Source organism: Calonectris borealis, chromosome 17 (assembly GCF_964195595.1).
Source record: "Calonectris borealis chromosome 17, bCalBor7.hap1.2, whole genome shotgun sequence".
Taxonomy (NCBI): domain Eukaryota; kingdom Metazoa; phylum Chordata; class Aves; order Procellariiformes; family Procellariidae; genus Calonectris; species Calonectris borealis.
The window spans coordinates 8,355,612-8,377,715 of record NC_134328.1 but is presented as its reverse complement, the minus strand read 5'-3'; the positions used below and the strand labels follow the sequence as shown (position 1 = coordinate 8,377,715).

Here is a 22,104-nt window from a genome sequence, read left to right as displayed (position 1 = left end):
GGTCCAGCTCCAAGAACCCTGGCTTCTTTTTATGGCATCTTTAGATCAGCAGTTTCCTGCTGATGCCAGCGCTGCAATTTCTGTGTGGGTGTGTGTGTGCGTGTGTAAGTGTGTAAAACAACAGAGCTTGGCAGAGCCACGCCAGCTAGGAAGCGGCTGGGTTTCATCCTGAAGTTTTCCTTTCTCTCTTTTTCCTTTTTCCTTTTGAAATAACCCCATTTGGGCCTCTAATAAAAAACCAAACCATCTGGTACCGAATATTTGGCTGCTGGAAATCAGCTCCTCATTACTGAAAAGCGCAGAAGCGATGCAGGGATTCCTGGTATAGATCATAACACTTAAGATCACTTTTTTTCATCATCCCTGTCCCTCCTGGCCTTTGAATACATGGACTGAGGACATCAAGGGCGCTGTGATGCTCTGTGCCAGCACAGGAGGTAAATCGTGAAGGTTAGTAAAGAAGCAATTGAATCAGTAAAGAGTCCTTGAAGCCTGATTTATTGATGCTCTCATGTGAGATCTCAGCAGGGTGAGATGCTGCCATGAAGAAGAGACAAGTCAGCAAATCACAGTAACACGGTGGGCATTCGATGCGTGGGGAGGACCCTTCAGCGGGGCCACCCCGAGCCATGGACGGGGACCCGCAGCAGGGCTCAGGGCTGTTCCCCTTCCCCGGGGCCGGCAGCAAGGCCGAGCCTCTGCCCGCCCAGCTTGCTAGTTCTGCATGAAGAGGTGGAAGTTGGTCCTGGTGAACTCCTGATGGATGCTGTCAAGTAATTTGTCTGAGTCCTGGGGGACATCCGAGAGGACCTGCTGCCCTGGGATGAAGCTCTGCTCCGGGGTGTAGGTGAACGTGAACGAGCTGGAGTAGATGAGGCCATCGTCCCTGATCAGCAGGAGCGGGACCGTGATGGGGTATCGCAGCCACCTCCAGTCACTGCCGAAGGCAGAGACGTCAGGGACGACACACACGAGGGACTTGGGGCTCCTGGGAACAGTCAGGAGAAGAAAACATGCATTAACCCCGGCAGGCCAGGCGCAGGAGCGGCCAGCAGTGAGTGCCGGCACATCTCCTCCAGCCTGCAGCTCAGCGTGAAGCCTCGGGCTGGTTTCCCCTCTCCTCCCCAGTGTTCCCTTCCTCTCTGCCAGGGCTGCTTGCTTGTTTGCAGCACCCAAGGTCCCCGTGTCCCTTGCCCACTGCTACCCCCAGGCTGCAACCAGAGCCAGCAGGCACCAGCCAGACTCACCCCTACCTCTCCTTTGCAATGCTCGTGCTTGGTCCCGCAGAACGGGCAGCGCAAGTGCCCCTGTCCCCGAGGTCGGCAGCCACGTCCCTCCCAGGGCTGCCCAGCGCTGCCCAAACCCAGCTGCCATTCCCTGCCTGCTCCCTGGCCCCCTCGGCCGCGTTACCTGTACATAGTCTCTGCTTCCACATCTCCGAACCAGACCTTGAGGTGTGCGTGGAAATACTCCCCCTGCACCTCCAGCATGGCCACGTCCCCGCCACCCGTGAGCTGTGACGGGCAGAGTGCACGGCAGCGTGTTACTGGTGGAATGAGCCAGACTCCTTCTCCCGCTGGATGCTCTGCCCGTGTGTCCCGTCCCCGCCGCAGCAGTCCAGACCCGGGCATTCCCTCAGCATCCCAACACCGGGAGACACCGAGCGCGGGTGCAAGGGCTCGGGAGCCACGATGGAGGCAGCTGACGGAGAGGCCGGGGTGGCTGGTGGCCGGCACTGTGCCTACCTGCAGGGCAGTGATGAGTGGCACGGGGCTGACGGGCTCGCGGACGCAGGCCAGGCTCTCGCTGAAGGTGTACTCCACTATCTCGGTGCCGATGATGGTCCAGCAGGAGCCGTCGTTCAGCAGCTCCCGGTTGGCTTCCTTCGGGCAGGGAGATGCCTGTGGAGAGTGTCACAGCTCCAAACACACCGCAGCGGGGACGGCGGAGGACCAGGGCCAGGATGCTTGGCTTTTGTCCCCGGCGTCTCGATTCCAGCAAGCGACTTGGTGCCTCTGCTTTGCTCACTGGATAACGGGGATCGTGATGCCTTTGCAAAGACCTTGGTGATGATGTCCCCACCAAAGCAGGCAAGCCGGAGGCAGACGGCTTTGCAGCGATTCTGACCTTAATTTGGATGAAACCCCCCTTTGCTGGAAGACCCGTCCCGGTGACACGTTCCCCAGCCAACAGCAACACAGAGGAGCTTGGAGAGAGGATGGGGAGCACCCCAGGAGTCCTCACCCCCTCCTCACGCTGCCGTACCTGGAACTGGATCACTTTCTCTGTGGAGAGACACAGGTACATGCGGTCGCTGCCCTGGAACTGGAAGGCACATTTGTGGAGCTGGGAGATGGGCTCGTCCACGTCCAGCATGGCGTACTGCTTCGTCACCTTCCGGATGATCTACAGGGCGACAGCATATCCCAGGGATGGTACCCGTCATTCAGAGGCACAGAGCGGCCAGGTCCATGTGTCTGACATCTGTGGGGATGGAGGCTTACCAGGGGAGGCAGGGTGATGCCGGTGGCCGTGCAGATGAGCTGGACCACGGAGCCGTAGCGGATATACCCTTCCCGCAGGGGGAACTCGCTCCGAGTGCAGCGTTCATCGGCTTGGTGGGAAGGAGAGAGGCAGAGTCACCGCTCCGAGCAGCCGGGGAACAGGTTAACCTGGGCCGCCTTGCTATGCACAGGTCTGGCCGTGCTCCCGGTGCTTTCTTACTGCTCTCTCTGCTCTGCAGGTGCTTGCTGCTTGGAGAGACCACTGCTCCCGGGGAGCCCAGCGTGGGAAAGGGGGACTGGGATGTGGTACCTCGCAGGGACACCGCCAGAGGCAGCGTGGGCAAGGATGCTGCTGGCCTCTGGCCTCTTCCAGGCAAGTTACTTGCTTGGATTTGTGAGCCTCCAGACTGGTACAGCTCTTGCTGCCCCGGTTACAGCCCGTGTGCTCTCAGGGCATGATGCCAATCCTCAAAGCCAGTAGGAAACAGCCATCAGCTCCAGAGACACACCAGGAATACCGGGCAGAGGTGAGATCTGAGCCAGGTTCCCACATCCGCAAGCTATTTCCCACCCCTTTTGCCCCCAAGAACGGGCTTTGCAGGAGGGGAGAGCCAGGGCTGGAGGCAGGCAGCCCTGGGCATGGCTGGTGTCAGCGGCCCCACGAGGCTCCTTACCCAGGTGGAGGGTGAAGGCTGCCCACTGCCTGGCGCTGGCGATGAAGGCTCCCCCCTCGACAGAGAGGTAACGGGTGCTGACGGTCTGGGAGCGCAGGCGGTTGAAGAGGGAGACTTTGGAGCCCGAGGAGATGCAGACTGCGGGGAGAGGTGGCTGGGTTAGTGCTTGCCAGGTCTGTGCGTGATTTGAACTATGGCTTTGTCAAGCCAGGGGAAGACAAGTCCTGGTTACTGGTGTAACCAGCCCAGTAGGAACCAGCACCTGCCCAGCTGGGCTTTTCAAAGGTGCAGGTGAAGCCTGTGGTGTGGGGAGCACATTGGCATCAGGGCATTATGCATTGTAGTGGGTGAACCCTTCACAAAAGAGACATCAATATACCCAGATACATTCCTCTTCTTTTGGGGGTGCCTGGACCCCTCCGTAGCCAAGCTGTGAGCACTCAGAGAGCATCCCACCCTGGGCTCGCACCCGCTTTCCTCCCCGCAGAGCCATCCCCGTACGCACGGTCCGTGTTCTTCAGCGACTGCTTCTTCTGCGAGGGCTTGGAGATGACCTTGATCAGCTTGCTGTGGAAGGTGCCGATCTCCTGGCCGTTGCTGAAGAAGAGCTTCAGGACCAGGCGGAAATGCTTGCGCTTGTCCGCGTCCGAGATGTACAGCGCCTTGGCGCAGCCGAAGCCCTGCCAAGGACAGAGAGGGGCTGCTGGCAGCTCCAGCCCAGCCCTGCCGGCCTTCCTCGCCCTCCTCACCATCCCGCAAGGACATAATAGTGCCCTTTCAAAGAGCCCCGGGTTCATTTAAAGGTGGAAACGACCGGAGATGTTATTACAGGTGGAATGAAGAGCTGGGGATCAGCAGAAGCTTTATTTACACTGGGGGCAGAGAAATCCTCATGGAAATGAATGTTCACGTGTGATTTATCCCACATAACATGAGAAATCGCCCTGGGTTTATGGTTTCCCCGCCGTCCTGGCCGATACGCCGTGCCTTAGCAGCAACACAAGCACTGCAAACAAAGGCTCTTTTTGTAAGGTATCTGGCCTGACTCAGCCCCCGTGCTCTTCGGGGACCCCAGATAATGCTTTTTCTTCTTTTTTTTTTTTTTCCCATATCAAAAGATGCCAGACCTCTACTGAAGCTCTTGAACTTTTGGATTGATCAGGCTTTTTTTTAGCTGTTTATCTGCACATGAAAGACCGGGCTTTCGTTTTGCGATAAGCAGCAGTGCTGCTCATTGGGAGAAGGTACCGGGGCTGAGGGAGCTGTGCAAATTTTGGCAGCTCGCCTGCCTCAGGGCTGTGAACCTGAAAAGATGGTGCTGAAGAAAGACGGGGCTCTTTGCAAGGCAGAGGGTGGCAGAGCAGGAGCGGGGAGTGATGGCTAAGGAAGAAAGGACCACGACATCCCGAGGAAGGTGACAATGTGACATCTCAGGGTGTGGGGTGACGCCAGGGACAGCCCAGCCCATGCGTGACTGGGGTCCCCATGGGGTGCCACCGCACCTTTACCTTTGCGTCCGGCTGCTCCTCGAAGCTGAGCTTCTGGGTCTCCATCAGGCTGCTGCCCATGCTGTCCAGCCCCATGTACCCACACACCCGAAAACCCGCCTCTTCCAGGTCCCTGGCTGGAAGAGATGGGGAGAAGCACCCTCCAGCCCCCGTGCAGGCACGAGCTTGGGCTCGGCTCCTCCTGGCACGGTGGGTGGCCCAGGCTCCAGCCGGGTCTGGACCGCAGAGGGCTCAGCCTCGAGGGGGAAAGAGGAGTTTGGGGGGGCAAAGATAAAATAAACTGGGTCACCCTCCCCTTTGCAGAGGTGGAGGGCAGCTCTCCATGGCATGGGAAGGGAGGGAGGAGAGGTCCAGGGCTGCTGCCCAGCACTTACCTTTTATCTGCTCCTGTTTTAACTTCCATCCCGGCCCGCTCAGGTAAACGCAAGGTGGGGGGCAGAAAAACCTGCAGAGACAAGAGGACGTTTTCTTCATGTCTTCATGGATCTTCATCTTCTGGATGCACTTCAGCTTCCAGAAAAGGTCCTCGGGGGTGACGGGACGGCCGTGCTGAGAACGGAGACCTTCACCCAGGACTCGCCGGTGCCCGGAGCAAGCCTGCACGCTGGGAGGTACGTGGTGCTGCGGCGAGGGGCTGGGGACCCCCCAGCTGGGGGGGCGCGGGCAGGGCTGGCCGGAGGAATCGGGCTCTGCTGACGTAGCTATCTCAGCCTCTCTGCCCTGCACTGGCCTCCAGCCGCAGTGTCCGGGTGGCTGCCACATCTATTGGTGTCGCTGGTGGCCACGAGCCCATCGGCCGTGGGACAGTCCTGGGAGGGGAGCATGGGGCGCCTCAGCCCCCTCCTGCCCGGAGCCAAGGGCGGATCGGGCCCCCTGCCTCTGCCCGCCTGCCTTGTGGGAGTCTCGGCAGGTCGGGAACAGAGTTTGCATTCACAGCCAGATTTGGAGCCCAACGCAAATAAATCTATAGCCAGGGTTTTGGAAACCTATTTTCCTGTGTTTTATTTGGGTTTCCACTGTCTTTGCACTTGTGTGAATGGTGCAAATTCATCCTCTATTGATACTGGGTAAAGCGCTAGCAGAGAAAACATGGGGGGGTGGATATTTCAGAGCCCTAAAGTCCTGGGTACAGGTTTATTTAAACAAGTCATCCACAGCACGGGCCCCTGACTCCCACCAGGAGTGCACCAGCACCTTTAAACTTTAAGCTGGGAGCTCTGTGCTGGTTTTCTCTCCCTCTCCAGACCTGGCATCTGATTTTCACACTCATCCCTTGCATGGGGTCCAGAGCAGGGGGAGGAGGCTGTTCGGAAAGCCCAGTGATACGGGGGCTTCCCTCCTGGCTGGAGACCCCATCACGAAATAAAACCTTTACCTATGGAGCAGCAGCCAGGCAGGAGGCTGGATGTGATGAGGACTTTGCAGGCACAGCCAGCCCAGCTTCGAGCTGTCTCCTGGGGTCGCTGGGGTCTGGGTGCGGTTATGCCTTAGAGGTAGAGCTCGTCGCCTCATAGCTACTCCACACCCAGTAATAACGGAGGATTATTTATATCACAAGGGTTAATGGAGGATTAATTATATTACACTGCCACAGTCTGACGTCACTGCCCAGGAGTAGCAATTTTGGAGATTCAAGCCAGAACCTCAAGGTGTTTTTGCAGTGCGGGAAAGATTTTCAAAAATAGCAGCTTTTTGGAGACGGTGGGCACTGATGGAAATGCCCCAGTCCCTGCTGTGGCCATTCAGATTCTAAGACAAGATTTCCAGAGCACTTAAAACACTAACCTTTCCTCTTCTTCTTCTTGAATAGTTTATTTCCTTCTTTTACTTCATCTTTGTGATCTCCATTATATCACGGGAGGAACCTAACCATTGGGAATACCTAACTGGGATGGATGCAGATGGGGGGTTAATATCCTTAGTTCAAGACTAAACAGTAGTTTTAGACGCAAAGAGGTCATGAACGGATGGAGAGGGGATATGTCAAATCATTTGCTTCACCAGCTTAAATCAGAGAAATCTAACAAGGCTGAAATTGAGCTTTAGGTAGCTGGGTGTGGAAGTGGCTCTCAGAGAAGCTGGAGCCGTCTCCTACCTTTTTTCATTGCCGTATGACTTCTGTGCGACTTTGGCGTGCAGTATCAGTACTGTCTGGTCTGCCGGCAGCTGCAGGTACCTCCGCACACCTTCTCGAAGCAGGTTGGTTTGGTACGGGTTGGATCTACAAGACAGCGGTCCCCCGGCACTGTAACACCAGAAGCGGGCTCCTTGCCTTGCCCTACCAGCCCGACACCGAGCAGGGAGCCTGGAGCACCCTCCGTGTTCAGCCTGATGGGTGGGGAAGGTGGAGAGGCTTTCCCATCGGAAAGCACTGGAGATCAGAGAGCATCTCAGCTGCTGTAAGACCGGGGTTGGCACTGAAAAATATAACGTTTGGATAACTGAATAACTGCTGCATCAGTTTTCAATCAAACACACACAGGGCACTATGTTTACAGCTCTGAAACGCACATTTGCAAGACTTCCAGTCCCACTCAATGATGCCGGTGCCCTAATTGATTATTAATTTGGTTTTCCACCAGATGTGCTTGTTGCTGTATGGCTTTTTGGTGAGTTGGGGAAATGATGCTGCTGAGCCATGAGTGCAGCTGGGGAGCTGTCACGCAAGGAGGAGCTGCTCGTTGGCTTCTGCAAGGGCTGTTGGGTGAAAATAGCTGCATTTTTCTCCAAGTCCTAAGAAGTGGGTGGTTTTGCTGATTCTTTCTGCTCTATTAACTAGAAGGAGTTCCCATGCACCCAGCATTTAACTCTGCTAACTTAGCAGGTTGGGCGTTACCCGGCTGGAGAGAGATGAGGTGGGTCCAAGCCCGAGGTGCCCTGCTCTGCCACCTGGGACACGTGTGCAAGAACTGGGGGATGAGAGGGGGGAGAGTTATGGGGTGTCTACTGGGGAGACCTTTTGTGGTGCTGCCTTGCTTTCAGAGGAGGCGAGATTGCCCATCTGAAGAACATCAGCTCCTGCCCTGCTGAAAGCCCTTCGGCTGGATAAGAGGAAACTAGAGGAGAGGGAAGGGGTGCTGCCTGGGCAGGAGCCCCTTGCTGGCACATCTGCCCATGTTTGGGATGTGGCAGCTGGGCACACTCAGGAGAAATTGCTCCTACCAAGGGGACCCAGCCTGGCTGGTTATGAAAAGGTCTTGACTTAAGCCTGAGCTGACTTCTTTCATGAACTGAGCTCCCTTGACTTGCTCCAAAGGGGTGTTCGTGCCTGCTGGTATTTGGACAACGGCTCTGTGTTTCTGCTCTGCATGCCCAGGAGATGGTTTTGGACCCACCTGGATGAGCACCAGATCCAGCATCCTCAGGAGAGAGAAAGCTGTATGGAAACTGGCTTCAGGCTCAGGCTCTTGACCCTCCCAAGGCTGGTGGGGGGGCACTCGTGACCTCTCCACTCAATGATGGCCTCGCATTGGAAACAGAGAGAAACAGCAGTGACCAGAGAAAGCTGGGAAGCCCCAACCACAGCTGCAAACACACTGCTGAGCCACCGGGAGAAAGCGGCTGGGGACTGCTGGCAGCGCTGGGGGATCGCTTGGAGGAGAAGCGGTGAGGATGGGGGGGTATCCGCCATGGCCACCCAGGGAAAATCTTGCAAGAGGTACGCAGTGGAGCATCCCCATTAAAAACAGTCTCTCTTCCTCTTAAGTGAGCTAGAAATGGAGAATAATTGAGGGCATAAATGATGAGATGTGTGAAGAGAGGTAAATCTGGTCCTGCCAAGCACCCCAAGGCAGGCTATGGTGAGCTCTTGCTGGGCTCAGAGGCCAGAGCAAGCTCCCAGGGAGAGAAGCAGCAACCACTGCCATCCCAAGCAGCCTTTTAGAAGAGTTCATCAGCCAGTTTTGCTCTTCCCAGTGCAACACATGTATTTTAAAGAGGTTGTGCCCTTTACAGGTTCTAGGACTCACGTTACAATTAGCCTTAAACTTACATCCCTTCACTTCCAGCTTTCCCACGTGGATGGAGCTGATGCTCTCCTGTTTGTGCGTGGAAGACAAATACGTCTCCCATACAAGCAAATATTTACCCAGCGTCTCCTCTGGGTAGTCCCATGGGGACCTGATGCTTTGCATTCCACAGATTCTCCCATCACTGCTGTGTTTGGCTATTAGATGGGCAATATAATCTCCTGCCCTCCTTGTTCTCAATTCTTTATCCTAGACGTGTTAGCAGGATCACCAGCAAGCATGAATCAATAAAGCTCTGCCAAAATCAGATTTACAGCCGGTGCCAGTGTCACCCACAGCATTAGCTGCCACTCTGTGTCTGAGAAATGAATGTTTTATGGCCACGGCTCGCAGAGCACGCGCTGCAACCGAGCTCCTCTCCCCGCAGCAGCCCCAGCACTGCTGCCAGCACACGGCTCTGGGCTCAGCCCCGGCCGGCACTCACGGCAAGCCAGCCGTAGCCCCTTTGCCAGATAGGCCCTCGGATGGCTCCGTGCCGAGGCTGGATCCCGTTCCCTCCGACCCTCCATCGCAGGGCTGGGAGACTCCTGCTCCAGCACACTGAAGTTGAGCTTTACCAACCAGTGTCCCACCAGTGCCCTCTCTAGGATGAGTTACTTAGGCTGGAGTGAAGCTTTTCAGCAAGACTGTCTACTGACTGGTTTGTATCTTTGCACAGCCAGAGAGATCCATAAGAAAGTTATTTAATCTTTTTCCATAATGGCAATCTGCAGCTGTCTCACCCCTTTGCTGCCAAGCAGTAGTGTGATTTCAGCTTTGATCCACCTTTGCTGTTTTTCCCTTCATCCAAAATCTCTCTGCAAAAGTCTTTTTTTTTTTTTTTTTTTAACAGAACTAGTGATTGTGATCAGGATAAATATGGAAAAGGCTGTCCATTGGCCTGACCTTGGCAATTCTTTCACACTAACACAACATGGTGAAAAATGAGTACTAAACCTTGCTGGCTCCGTTCAGGAGCATTTCGCCCTCAGTTTGTCAGAGACAACGGGCACAGAGCAGGGGAGAACCAGGCTGGGTGTGTGAATTTTTTCCTGGTGAGTCTCATCATTCAGTATTCAGTGCAAAATAAGGAGCGTAGCTTTGGGTCCTTGCTCGTGTCTCAGCTGCGGGGACACATGCTCCATCCCTGTTAGTGTCACCCACCAGCACCCACGCGCTCACCAGCACCCGTCCATATAGCTTGGGGTCTGCCTGGGAAGCACCAATCCCCACAGAGCAGCTGGACTGGGAGCTGCTGGGGGGAGTCTCTCCCATTAACCCATTGGCAGAGTAAAGAACAGACTGGTACCGAGGCCAGGCAGCGGCAGGGAGTGTTCAGGAGCAAATTGCCAAAACCTGTGGATTAAGACTTGTGCTGACAGCGTGGCCAGCAGCAACGCCTGCTCTGCAGAGCCTCCCGGCACCGGCTCGGGGCAGGGCCAGGCTTGTGCAGGTATCACTGCTCCCTGCCATCCGTACGTAATACCAGAGGCACGTGGGTTACTGCCCGGAGCTTATTAAAGAGCCTTCTGGAATAATTATCCACATGCTATTTACTGCTTAAAGTGGGAACGTGCATGCCAAAGGCAGGTAAACAGACCGCAGTTTTTCAGATTTGATGTCGAACTGGAGGAACGACTACTGAGAAACTTGTTTTTCTTTTCTTTGTCCGTTCTCTGTAACCGTTGCCTTCCAAAATTTGGGGCTAAATTGTTTCAGTGACGCATTTCTGAACAGTGCTCACCATTCTGCCCACCAAGGCGACCACCCAGCATCCATCATCTGGTTTAAATTTACCTTCGGAGAGTCAAAGGGCTATTGCTAAAGCAGCTCAATATACCCACTTGGCTCCTTCTGGCACCTACAGCCCCTGCAGGGTTATAGGGAATTATTCACTCCTTCTGACATTTATTATATTAAATTATTAAAATGCTTTGATTGTAGTGCAGTGTTAGTTCAGTGTCATGTTAGCAGCACCGCACGGGCCGGGCTCTTAGAGCTCACGCTAAAAGCCTCCTTTTCAGAGCCTCAGGTCTCAGCTGGGACTCGGCTGCTCTCGCACACAGTCAGGCATTATGTGGGAGCAGGGGGGGAGCGGGGGGGGGAGCCACCACCTTTCTCCTGTGCTGATTTTTGTGTCTTTCCCCCTCCCTGCTCAGCCTGGCATTGCTTCCTGCCGAGGCTTTTCCCTCGCTTTAGGTCAGGATGTGCCGCGGGAAAGGGTGTGAGGGCGCTTTGAGGTGCATCTCTGGGGTGGCTCTGCCCTGGTGTTGGAGGTGGGAGAGACCCAGGGCACCCATGGGTATTTGCAAGCCTTGGCCGTGCTGCTGGGCCCTTTTCCATGGCCAGAAACGAAGCAGAAAAGGAGGAGTGCCCTGTGTGCTTCTCACGGGAGACACACAGCTGGACCATCTCGTGAAGGACTGTTTTATGTGGGCACGCAGGGAACCCAGGCAGGCGCTGAGAGGCGCAGGGTCGGACCCTGCAGTCACATCGCTGATTTTAGGAGAGCTGATGTTTAACACTACAGCTGAAAATTAGCCCTCGCTTTCCCAGCAGTGAGTGGGGGGGGCTCAATCAGCGCTTTGTCCTGCCTCCAGCTGGGAAATGCATTTTCTCCTTCCTCGGTCCCTGCCTTCCCGCTCGGGCTGCCGCCCTGGGTGACCGCCCTGCTGCAGGCACGGCTCCTGCCTGTGTCACAAACAGGGCAGAACCCAACCAAGGGGCCTTTTCAGCTCAGCCTTCCCCTGCCGCTGGGTAACACGTCCCCGCTGAGACGCTCATGGTGTGGGACATCTCCTGGTCCCCTCATCACCCTCTGCTCTGCGAGGGCAGATCAGGCCGGGAAGTCCCACAATACCCTGTGTGTGCACCCTTGGGCAACCGCAGGAGCAGGAAAAAGCACTTTACGGGCACCGGGAGAAGCAAACCGCCTTCTGCACTGCTGCTTTCCAGTTCGCCAACGTTCACCAGCTCAGTCTACAGAGGAAGGGACTTGACTCAGGAAACCAAAATACGATCCCAGCAGCTATTGTTTAGAAATAGCTTCAAATCAGCTCTTTATACAAGAACTTTAACTCATGGTAACAGTGTCCTCAAGTGCAGGCAATTCAGTGTCCTCAACTGAATTCAAGTGCAGGATTTAATTTGCTGCTTTCCTCCCACAAAGGAGCTGCCGTGTGCCTCGCTCAGGAGATGGCTGGCCTGCAGCTTGCTGGGGACTTGCTGCCACAGAGGGCAATTGTTCTTTCCTCAGCTTGGGGAAACCAAATGTCCTAATAAAAAATATCCATTTTAGAGGTCTGGGTTATATTTTGTGCAGAGCAGGGAAGAAAATGCCTGCAGTGCTCTTGGGTATGGAGTCAATGCAATGTTTATGCAAAAGGAAAAGCCATTAGAAATCACAGAAATGAGAAGCCTGCAGTTTCTGGCTTCCCTCATTTTTCAATACCTCCTTTAATCCAGACCAACCCAACCCACAAGCCCTTGTATATGCATGGGTATTTATAAATCCTATATTTTCCTCACTGCACACACAAGTGAAATTCAGCCTTTTCTGAACTGGGAGGATTTATCGACCACTCCAACGGCAAACACCAGCCGAGAACAGGAAGCACAAAAAGCCTGCGGCGGTGAGCTCTGCGGGGGACCGGGGGCCAGCCGGGGTGGTCACCCCAGGCATGTTCCCGGCTGCCCTGAGCCTGCCCCAGCAGCACTGACACCCTCAAAATGCCCACGTTGGGTAATGTAGTATTGGCTCATCTGATAGAAAATTCAGATAATGTGGGTGAATTACTGTAGTCTCCTTTCTCTGTTCCTCATGTAGCTGTTGATGTTAGTGCAAAGAGGAAGGAAAGTGCTGTTAAAGCACTAAAACACAGTCCTATAAAGCACTACAGGCGGTTCCTACCACCACTAAATTGATCTAAGTGCTGAGAAGAGGTGGAGGGCTGGGAAGATCTATTCCAGGATGTCTAAGAAGCCTCTGTTGATGATCTCCATCTCTACAGTCAGGCACATCAGTTGACCTTCTTGCTGGAAGCTCAACCTGAGGCTCTACAGCTCTCAGAGCTCTGGTCTGCAGCTCCCTGGTTCAAACCCACCTCCCCACACTGCAGCCACTACAGAGGTTCCTAAACTGCCAGGGCACTGTAGCTCAAATGGATATTAAGCTTGGACTCTCCTTTTTCCAGGACTCTCCTTTTCCTTCCAACTCTGAGGTGCACTCCCACAGCAGGGGAAGATGAAGGAAAAAAAAAAAAAAGAGGAAAAAAAAAAAAAGAGGAAAAAAGAGAAAAGAAAAAAAAGAAAAAAGAGCAAAAAGGAAAAAAAAAAAAAAGAAAAAAAAAAAGAAAAAAAATAAAGCCTCTCCCTGGCCGGTAAGTTCCTCGCAGGCAAGGGCTGTGAGTAGTAACGCCGGGTCGTGCACAGCTCGGTGCCGGTGCCGCCCCACACCTCTGGCGATCGCCGCCTCCACCTGCGTGCAGCTCCCGCTCGCCCGTGGGCACCTGCGCGGACATGACCCGCGGGGCGGGGGGAGGTGGGAGCCCGCGGGCACCCCTACGCTGGGGCGGGCGGCTGGACCCCCCCAGCGCTGCCCCGGGGCCGGGCCGGGGCGCGGCAGCCGTGCCCGCCCCGCCGCCCCCCCGCTCCCCCCGCCCCGTTAAATGCCGCGCGGGGCCCCGCCGCCTCCCAGCGCACCGCGCACCGCTCCGCGCACCGTAGCGCCGCTCCGCGCACCGCAACGCCCCGCGCAGCTCCGCGCCGCTCCGCGCCCGCCGTACCTGACCCAGTAGCGCGGCGGGGAGCGGCTCCGCGACCGGCACGGGTGAGTGAGGGGCTCCGCGGGCGCCGCCGCCCCTGCGGGAAGGGAAGGGAGAGGAGGAGGAGGGTGAGGGTGAGGGTGAGCCCGGCCCCGGCCCGGCGGGGCTGAGCCGCGATGCTGTGCGCAGCGCCGAGCACTGCCGCGGGGGTTGGCAGCCTCCGGGGGGCTTTTCCTTGGAGCGGGGCTGGCAGAGAGGGGAGCAGCATGAAGAGCAGAAAGCAAAGCCGGGGGAGAGGGGGAGAGCAGAGCCTTTGACATGGGTTTTATTCCCAAAAGCTGTGGGCTGGAGCCCTCCCAAAGCCCCCCATCTGTGTGGTCTTGTCCCCCTGCAGCGGTGCCAGCAGTTGCCCTCCCGAGCACGCTGGGCTGGGGGGTATGTTTTGGTGGGGCAGTAAGAGGGCATGGTACCCCGCTCTGTCTCTCGGTGCCTGTGCGGAGGATGTAAACTCTTCGCTGTCGGGATGGCGCAGTTTGCAGTCTGCCTGCTCTGCTCACCTTTTGCCTAGCTTTCGGGCAGGTTCCTGCTTATACAATCAAGGATCTCTTTTAGCAGAGAATAATAAGGTCTGGTACACCTGGGCAAGGCATACTGAGCAACAGGAGATCGAGATCCTGCAAAAAGATAAGCTTAAAAGTGTGCCCTAAGTTTGTTATGCACTGTTTCTGCACGACTGGAAAATTGGGTCTGTGCATTCTCATAAATATGTTTGCACAAGCAATCACCCACCTTTGGCTTGTAATTCCAACCATTTCACGGGCAAAGATTAGCTTTGGGCACTTTTGTTCCAAGCAATTATGTGGGAAAACTTGTTTGGAAAATCAGATTATTCTGCACTCATCGTATTTGTGCTAACACGCAGCTGTCCGAGATAAGTGGAGCTGAGCAGATACACGATGTGGTGGTACATGCTCCGCTGGGGTTTTCCCCCTCGTTTTGCGATGACAGCCTTTGCTGCGGTGCAGAGAGTTGCTGAATCCATCCGGGAGGCAGGGCTCCAGAATGGGAGCGGGTGTTGGTGAGGAGGCCAGTATGGGAATGGGACTGCCCTGCTTCGAAGGAAGCCACCACGTGTGTCCAGTGGGACTGGGCAGGGGGGGAGAGGGCTCCAAGAGAGGAGCCTGTTCAGAGCCCCGACTCAGAGAGAAGGCACACAACTTTACCTCTTCTGCTTAAACCCATAGGATTTTTGCTTCAGTCGAGCCCAGTTTATTTATAAAGTTACTATGAAGTGTCCTCCTGTGGGACCCTCTGTAGTGTCTCTTGATGGTAAAGATTATTTTTTTTTCTTTTTCCAAGAGCAGGAGCAATTAATCACAGGCAGTGAGCATGCAGGTTCTCAGTAACAAGTAGAAACTGCATTTCACAAGCAGATTCTTGTGACTTCTGCAGGGATTCATTAGATTGGCATTTGATATCGGCAAAAAGTGTGTGTGGGGAAATCTGCTCTCAGATCTCAGCCCTGATATTTGCCACCAGGATATGGATAGGTTTGGCCTCATCCAAAATACAAATTCCCATCTGGAAGGCATGCAAGAGATCTTGCTTGGTGTTTGTAGTAAAACGACACTTTCCATTGAAGCAGGTGGGGTATTGCTGCATCCAACTGGAAAAAGCTGTTGTTGATTTTTGTGGAAGTTGTAACTTTCTTTTTTCTTGAAGAATTGAAGAAATTTTACGTGATTAGTACAAGATGGGCTCAGGAGCTGCCCTTGTAGGCGATGGTAGCGAACAGAGAAGACGAAGCCAACAAGGCAGCCCGTTGTAGGCAATCTGCGGTCACAGAAGATGTTTGTGCTCCGATTGCTCATAACATAGCATTTCCCTTGAGGTTAGCATTAGGGGTTAAAGGTTTTCAAGAGAAGCCTTTGTTTAAACATCTTTAAAGTTTCCAATAGGGGCCCCTTTGTTCGCTTTCCGAGCAGCCTGCCTGCCCTGTTAAAAACTCAGAGCTCATAAAATGCCATTTACAAATGCTTGATGAATAGGGCTGAAACATGGAGGGAGAGATAAATAGTGTTTGTTTCTACACGCACATGTGAATTACAGACAAGCCCTACTGTGAGTGAATAAATGGGACCTAGAAGAAACACAGCAAAAAAAAAATAGAGTGGTACTTACAAAGAAACTTATAAAAATCAGCTACTCCCTCAGAACCAGTCAGTCCCTCTTGTGCCAGGTGTCACAGACGTCTCCTCCAGCCATGCCAGGAGGCTGAGCGGCTCCTGCCACTTGTCATTACCTCCCAGTAATCGTGTTTTCTCCACTTCAGGTCCAGACAGTAGCAAATTGATCACTTGGGCTCCGTTGGCTGGAAGGGAGCTCACGCAGCTTCCATAAGGGCTCCATTGAGCAGCCGGGCGCAGGGACCCGGACTTTGCGCTTTCTGTTACCTGCTGCGGGCTGGCAAGAGTCGCCCCTCTGTAGGTACTTGCACACAGATGTACCTTTAGGTATCGGGTAACATTTTTAGCACTTAGAAGGCTTTGCTTCCCTCTCCCGTCCTGGCTAATTGTAAAGGCTTTAAAACCAGCCCTGTTAAAGCAGGGGAGGGTACAGGCCTGTGCTCAGGAGACTCCAGACACCGGTGCACAACTATGGCAGTGTTTCCACGCGGAATGCCCCTGGGCTGCTGTGCCTGATCCTGTGTCTGAAGCTTTTCTGGTTCTCAGGCAGCTTATCCTTCCTGGCATTTTTTACTGGAGGCCGGATCCGTCTTCCCTAGCAGCTTTCTGCCTTTGCCTGTGTCTCTTTGGCCGCAAACTTCTGATCTCTCGCCTTGCAAGTCCTTGGTTGCACACATGAATCCATCACTAACCTGGTCCCACTGGTGCCCATCAGGGAAATCTACAGGGATCAGCTGTGTCCCCTGCAGAGAGGTGGCAGTAACTTGGTTTCTCTCCAGACTTCAGCCTTCCTGTCTCTGGGCTGTGTCATGCTGCTTGCCAACGTATAAGTTCGGGAGTCTTTGAGTTGTAGTCTGCGAACCCGTAGGAGTCCATGGTCTATGGCAGGAATCAGTAGGAACAGATCTGTTGACAGCAGAGATAACCCACTATACAAGACTCTGTGTCTTGGCTCGAAAATTAGCAGGGTCTACAAGCTGAAAAAGATGGAAGAACCCTGCCTTTGGGTATTCACAGCTCCTACACTTGCAGCTTGGCTTCGATGGCTTCCCCCAAGTGTCACGGTAGACATCCCCCCTCGTTCTTTTTCTCTTTTCACAGCATCTTGCTTCGGCTTTAACAGTACTAGCCAGGATGAGTGACACAAAAAATTTCAGTCTGTGCTCAAATGCCAGGCAGCAATCTCACTACCGCGCCTCCGTTTCGCTCTCCCTGTCATCTGTGAACCTCTCGTGTCAAGTTGTTGAGGCAGATGATGGGCTGAGAGCGGCTGCCTCATGCCCAGGTTCCCTAAAGCACGTCTGGACATTCCCTCGGCTGTCTGAAGTGCCCTTGTTTCACCCTGGCTGGGTCTGTGCCCTCATCCCGGGATGCAGGTGGGAGAGCCAGCCTGGGTCCTCAAGGCTTCCCACAGTCTTGAGCAAGTGGCTTTGACACTCCTGGTCTCTGGTTCCTCATGCCATGCTATAGGGCTCTCCTTGGAGAACCTCATGAGGCCTGAAAGCCTCAGTGAAGCATCCTCGGACTGTTCCCTGATCTGTCCTGGAAGCAAAGACCTCCCAGGCACCTTTGGCAAGAACTTGGCAAATGCAACAGAATTAGATGATTTCAACTACTTGCTCACAGGTTGACCAGAAAGGTCTAATCTCACATAGGAGTGAGGTTGAGGTCAGGCGGTCCTCAGCCATGAGGCAATGCTGCTTTGAGTCCCTGGGGAGGTCTCGCAGGAGGTTTCCACGCAGCATCTGTGTGTGCTGACAATGACAGGATGATGCTGAGGCACAAGGGTCCCCAAGGCACCTGCTCTTCAGTGTGGGCAGAAGTGAAGCCACAGAGCACTGCGATGCTGGTGGAAGTTCTTCTCTGGTGCAGCTCCTATGGGCTGACGGCATCCTGGTCCTGGCTGCCAGAGGGACGTGGCAGCTGTGAAGTTAGATGGGAGCAGTTTTCCATGCTACCTTTGGGGTTCTCCCTGTGAAAAGTATCTAGACAAAGAATTCAACCAGCTTGCTTTTCTGTCTTGAGGAGGGCTGAAAAGTCTCCGCGTGCTTTTCTGCAGCCGCCAAATGCTCCTCGCTTTCTGCTATTTCCATTAAACACATAGCAAGATGGGTAGGATAAAGGGGAGAGGCAGAAGAATATTCTCCTGGCGTATTTCCTTATGCCAACATATTGAGTCACGTCTCCAGAGTGAGAAATATGATACAAAGATTTAAAGAAGGAGGTCAGGCAATGAATATATGATTGCGGGGCTGAAATAGCAGGCGCTCTCTGTGGTTGTCTGTGTCGTGTAAGCTTGCTGGAGGTCAGCTGGGGATATTGGTCCCAGCAGATTCGGGACACAGACGTCCTGCTAGTAACTATTAATCTCATTGCTTAGAGATACTGGCTCTGCTGCATCAGGAGCTCAGCTGACAAACTGCACCAGCCCAGGAGCTGCTCTGGGCCATTTCTCTTTCCTTTGTGGTTGAACGTGCATATTTCTGGGGAAAAAAATGCTCTCTAACACCTTCCTCCCAGAACAAGAACTTGGGCAATGGATTGCTGCCTCAGCTTCTGGATGGCCCCGAGCTCCTTCCCTCCAAAGTCTGAAGTCTCTTGGCCCAGTTCAGCTGTCCTCCGGGGGCCCGTTTGCAGAAGAGCACTTGCTTTTTAAAGGGCATCAGTAAGGTGGGTCTTTCCCCTGTTGATCACTCTTCATCAAAATCTAAAAGTGTTCCAAGATCCCTCCAGTTTTGCTTAAAATACTGGTTAGGAGCAGGGCTGAGTTTGCCTGTCATGCAGCTCAGGGGACAGAGGTCTGAGTGGGACAGAGAAGAACAGAGAAATGCCACCAGCAGTCCTGAAATAGGAGCCATCTCTTGATACGATTAGTTGAACAAGGGGAATTGGCTGACCATGTTTTCCTCTTGGCTAGATCTTTAACAAGCGCTTCAAAAGGCCATGTTTAATTTGCAAGTGAATATGGGATTTATTCTTGCCAGCTGTTGCCACAGCAGCCCAGGTACAGCGTGTTTCAGTGCAGAGGCTGGCTGGGCAAGAGGCTTTCCTCCTAGCTGAGTTGCAGAGCGCTGGGAGGTCTTTTAGGGATAGATTGGTGGCAGTGAAAGACCACATGTGCTGTCGTGCAGAACATCTAAAAGGGGATGCTCTGTCCATTGCTACACCCAGCATTTCCCTCCCAAGGGGAGTTCAAATGTCATCTCATAGTATAGGTCTGTTGGGACTTGTATGATGTTGAGTCCATGAGCTGTGAGACAAAGACGTCTGTCACTCAGCCTGCAAACGGACCTGGACAAGAAAGCCATCTTCCTGTGCCCTCCCTGTGAATGTGCTAATCCTACTGAGTGCAGGAGTGGGCCCCATAAAACGGGGAATTGGCTTTTTGGGGGAGCAAGGGGAGAGAAAGAGAAGTCCTTTCGGCATCCAGCAAAGTTTTCTGTTACAGCACTCCTGCCGATTCGCTCCTGTTGGGTTTGGAGCCATGATGTGCTGTTCGAGAAATACAGCCTTGTTTTTCAAACAACGTGTCCTTCCAGGTGGCACTTGGCCCAGTAAAGCTGCCATAGTGTTGTAACCGGAGAGTACTGTGATGTCCTGGAAAGAGTCTGCTCTTGTTCTCCCAGACGTGTGTTTGGGAAGAACCAAGGACACATCAGTCCTTAAAAAGGGGAAAAAAACCATTTTGGGCTGGATATTCATGCCATTTCCCTGGTCTCGACGTGCTTGTGCTCCCTGACTCTTCCCTGCTCTGAAAACTGTATTGCTGTCCTCTCTCATGGCATTTGCAACTCGTCACCCAGCTGCTGTGGAGGGTGAGCATTGAGATGCTGGAGCTGTGACTGAGTGCAAGGTCAACGCTGCCTGTAAAATAGTCCTGAGGGTGGATTCAGTGCTCACGGGCAGCAGAGGCACCGCCGAGAGCCGTGCACCTGCAGGCGGGGAGCACCTTGAGATTGTGGGTTGTGTTGGGAGAAAACCAACCTTTGGGCAACCCTCCAGGAGAGGGTGGATCCAGCTCCAGGGCTGTCCTGGGCCTCATCCGTTCACGCAGTTTGACGGTCTTGCAAATATATAGACAATGTGCCAGCAGTCCGTCGGGGTTTCCACAGCAAAATTTGTCATCAAGGGGTGCCTCCAGGTTGATGTAAGTTGTCTGCATCTCTCCAGGTAGCTCTGGTTACTTCATCGTCCTGCGTGCCTGGGGCAAGACATGCTTCGGTCATCCTCTCTTGGTCCCACGTGCACTTTTTGGGCAGCCTTTCTCTCGGGCATGGACCTGAAGGATGACTTTCTGTCCTGCTGAGGACATGAAAATTTGTCTCCCCATCCTCCAGCCTGAGGCCAGCTCTTGCTGTCTTTCTGCTATTTTCCTGGCAGGACTCTGGTGTCCTAAGCACAAGGAGTCTGTGTCCAGGCTCCTGAGCCTATTTTGGGGTTTTTTTTGACATTTTCATCAAATAACACTGATGTGGGACTTGAATTATAGCCTGCCAAAACTGCCTGGTTGGGTCTCCGCAAAGAAAAACCCTGCAGAACAAAACAAGGTACCTGGAGAGGCAGGCGAGGTGTGTGAGTCTCAGGAACATCACGTCTAGGGCTGCTCTGCCATCGGCCAAGGCTTCCAGCACAGAAATACGTGCTGTTAGCTGGTAGCACATGTGGCATCAGTGCCATGCACCCCTGCCCAGGCATGCTGTGCGTGCCTCCTCCCGTGCACAGGCATGCTGCATGGGACAGCCCTGCGGCTTTGCTCGTGTTGGACAGCATGCTCGGTCAGAAGCCCTTGGCTGTGCCCCACTCCTTGCGATTCATGGCGATCCCTTGTCCTGGCTTCTTGCGGGGTCTGGAGCTAGGGCAGAGCTGCTGCTGCTGCTCCCACAACGTGCCAAAGGTCTGCCGAGCCCAGGCAGGTGGCTGGAGTCGGGTGTTTTTTGCCGTAAACGAAAATCTCAGCTAAAGGCTGATGTGCCCAGATGTATGAAGTCTTGCATGTGGTTGTACCTGAGACCTGGCTCATGACTCTATAGCCATGGTCCACAACCTGCTTTCCTCCTTGTGACACTACGGTCAGGGCTTTTCCTGGGCTGTGAATGCCCTGCCACCTCTTGAGCCTTTCACCCCTTCTTTCTCCAGCTGCTTCATCCCCTCTACAATTCGATATGTAAAGCCCCCACCCCTGTAACAGTGAGGTGGGTAGGGAGCCGGCTGCATCCCTCACCCTGCTCCCTGCCATGCCCTGTCCTTTGGGCTTGCCCAAGGCAGGATGTGCCCAGGTCCGACCTGTGCGGCTGAGCCAGAAGGGGAATATTCAGAGCATTTCTGTTAACCTGTAGCCAGGAGAGAGCTGCCAAGGAGGCCACGCTGAAACCCGAAGCGGCTGTTTTTCCCAAGACTCAGCACTTGGCAGGGAGAGCAGACGGACAAGTGGCGGAGCGGGGAGGGATGCAAGCGCCCTGCGGGGCAGCGCTGCCGGTGGAGGTGCCCAGGGAAGGTGCCCGGGGAAGGCGTGCTGGCTTACCTGTTTGCCTCTGGGGATTCATCTCCATGTCCTCGTTGTCCGAGATCACGAGGAGAGTCAAGAGGAGTCTGGGGTCATTGCTGACCCTTCTGTCCTTACATGTGGCTCTTCCCTTGGTCACCCTCTTTGTGCCATGTACTGAGCATCTCCTTCAGCAGGGACAAGCAATGGCTGGTTTTCCCCTTGCGTTGCTCAGAAAGGTCAGGAGATGGGCCAAGTGTCCCTCTCGGCTCGGCCACCGTGGAGTTCCCTGAGCCAGCCGCCAGCTCTCGCCCCGCCTGGACCTTTTTCCCTTTATAGCTCAGCGTTATCTCAAGGTCTCTGGCGTTGCAGCCGGCGCCGTGTTTGCCTTGCCTTGCAGCACCTGCCTGACAGCCGGTCGCTTCCCACCCATCTCCCTCCCACTCCTGGGTTGTGACAGCGGGGGCATGGGAGCCCTCGGGGTGGGGGGAACCCCCATGGGGCTGCAAGTCAGCCCCAGTGCTGCCAGTCCTGGGGGAGTGAGGACAGTGAGTAGCAGGGGAAGTTGCCCAGTGCAGGATCGTGGGAGAGAGACTCGGGGGCATCTGTCCCATCAACTTTCCTTCCCCGTGCCCATCAGCCTTATATTGAATCAGGGTACCAGGGCACTGTCCCAGGCTGGGTCTCTGCTGCCAGGACCGGTGCTAGATGCATGGCTGAGCCGCTGTGCCCTGCCCTGTCCCGGCAGCATCAGCCCCTCCAGCCGCGGGGAGTGCCAAGACTTCATCCAAAGCTGAGATGCTGTTAAAAATAGATCAGTCGTGAGCTGGTTTTCTCCTCCTTGGTTCCTGGCCCGAGAGCTCATTCCTCTCTCTGGGCTGGCTTTGAAGCTATCTGGATGCTGTGAGACACAGGCTGTGTGCCAGCCTGCCATTGCAGGGAGGCTTGGAGAGCTGCAGAAATGTTATAGGTGGCATAGC

The 22,104-nt window shown here is 54.4% G+C and overlaps 1 protein-coding gene across 1 annotated transcript; it reads right to left on the bottom strand.

The window, feature by feature from the left end:
• Nucleotides 1-496: 496 nt before the first annotated feature.
• RBPJL (recombination signal binding protein for immunoglobulin kappa J region like) lies at nt 497-14,268 on the bottom strand. The gene is made up of 12 exons (XM_075167060.1): nt 14,246-14,268; nt 13,478-13,702; nt 6,782-6,907; nt 5,061-5,131; nt 4,687-4,802; nt 3,684-3,858; nt 3,179-3,316; nt 2,505-2,614; nt 2,266-2,406; nt 1,746-1,901; nt 1,411-1,514; nt 497-988 (listed from the first exon to the last, which is right to left on the bottom strand). The coding sequence occupies exons 1-12, from the start codon at nt 14,266-14,268 to the stop codon at nt 715-717; spliced, it is 1,659 nt and encodes a 552-aa protein (XP_075023161.1). The 3' UTR covers nt 497-714.
• Between the last annotated feature and the right edge of the window lie 7,836 nt (nt 14,269-22,104).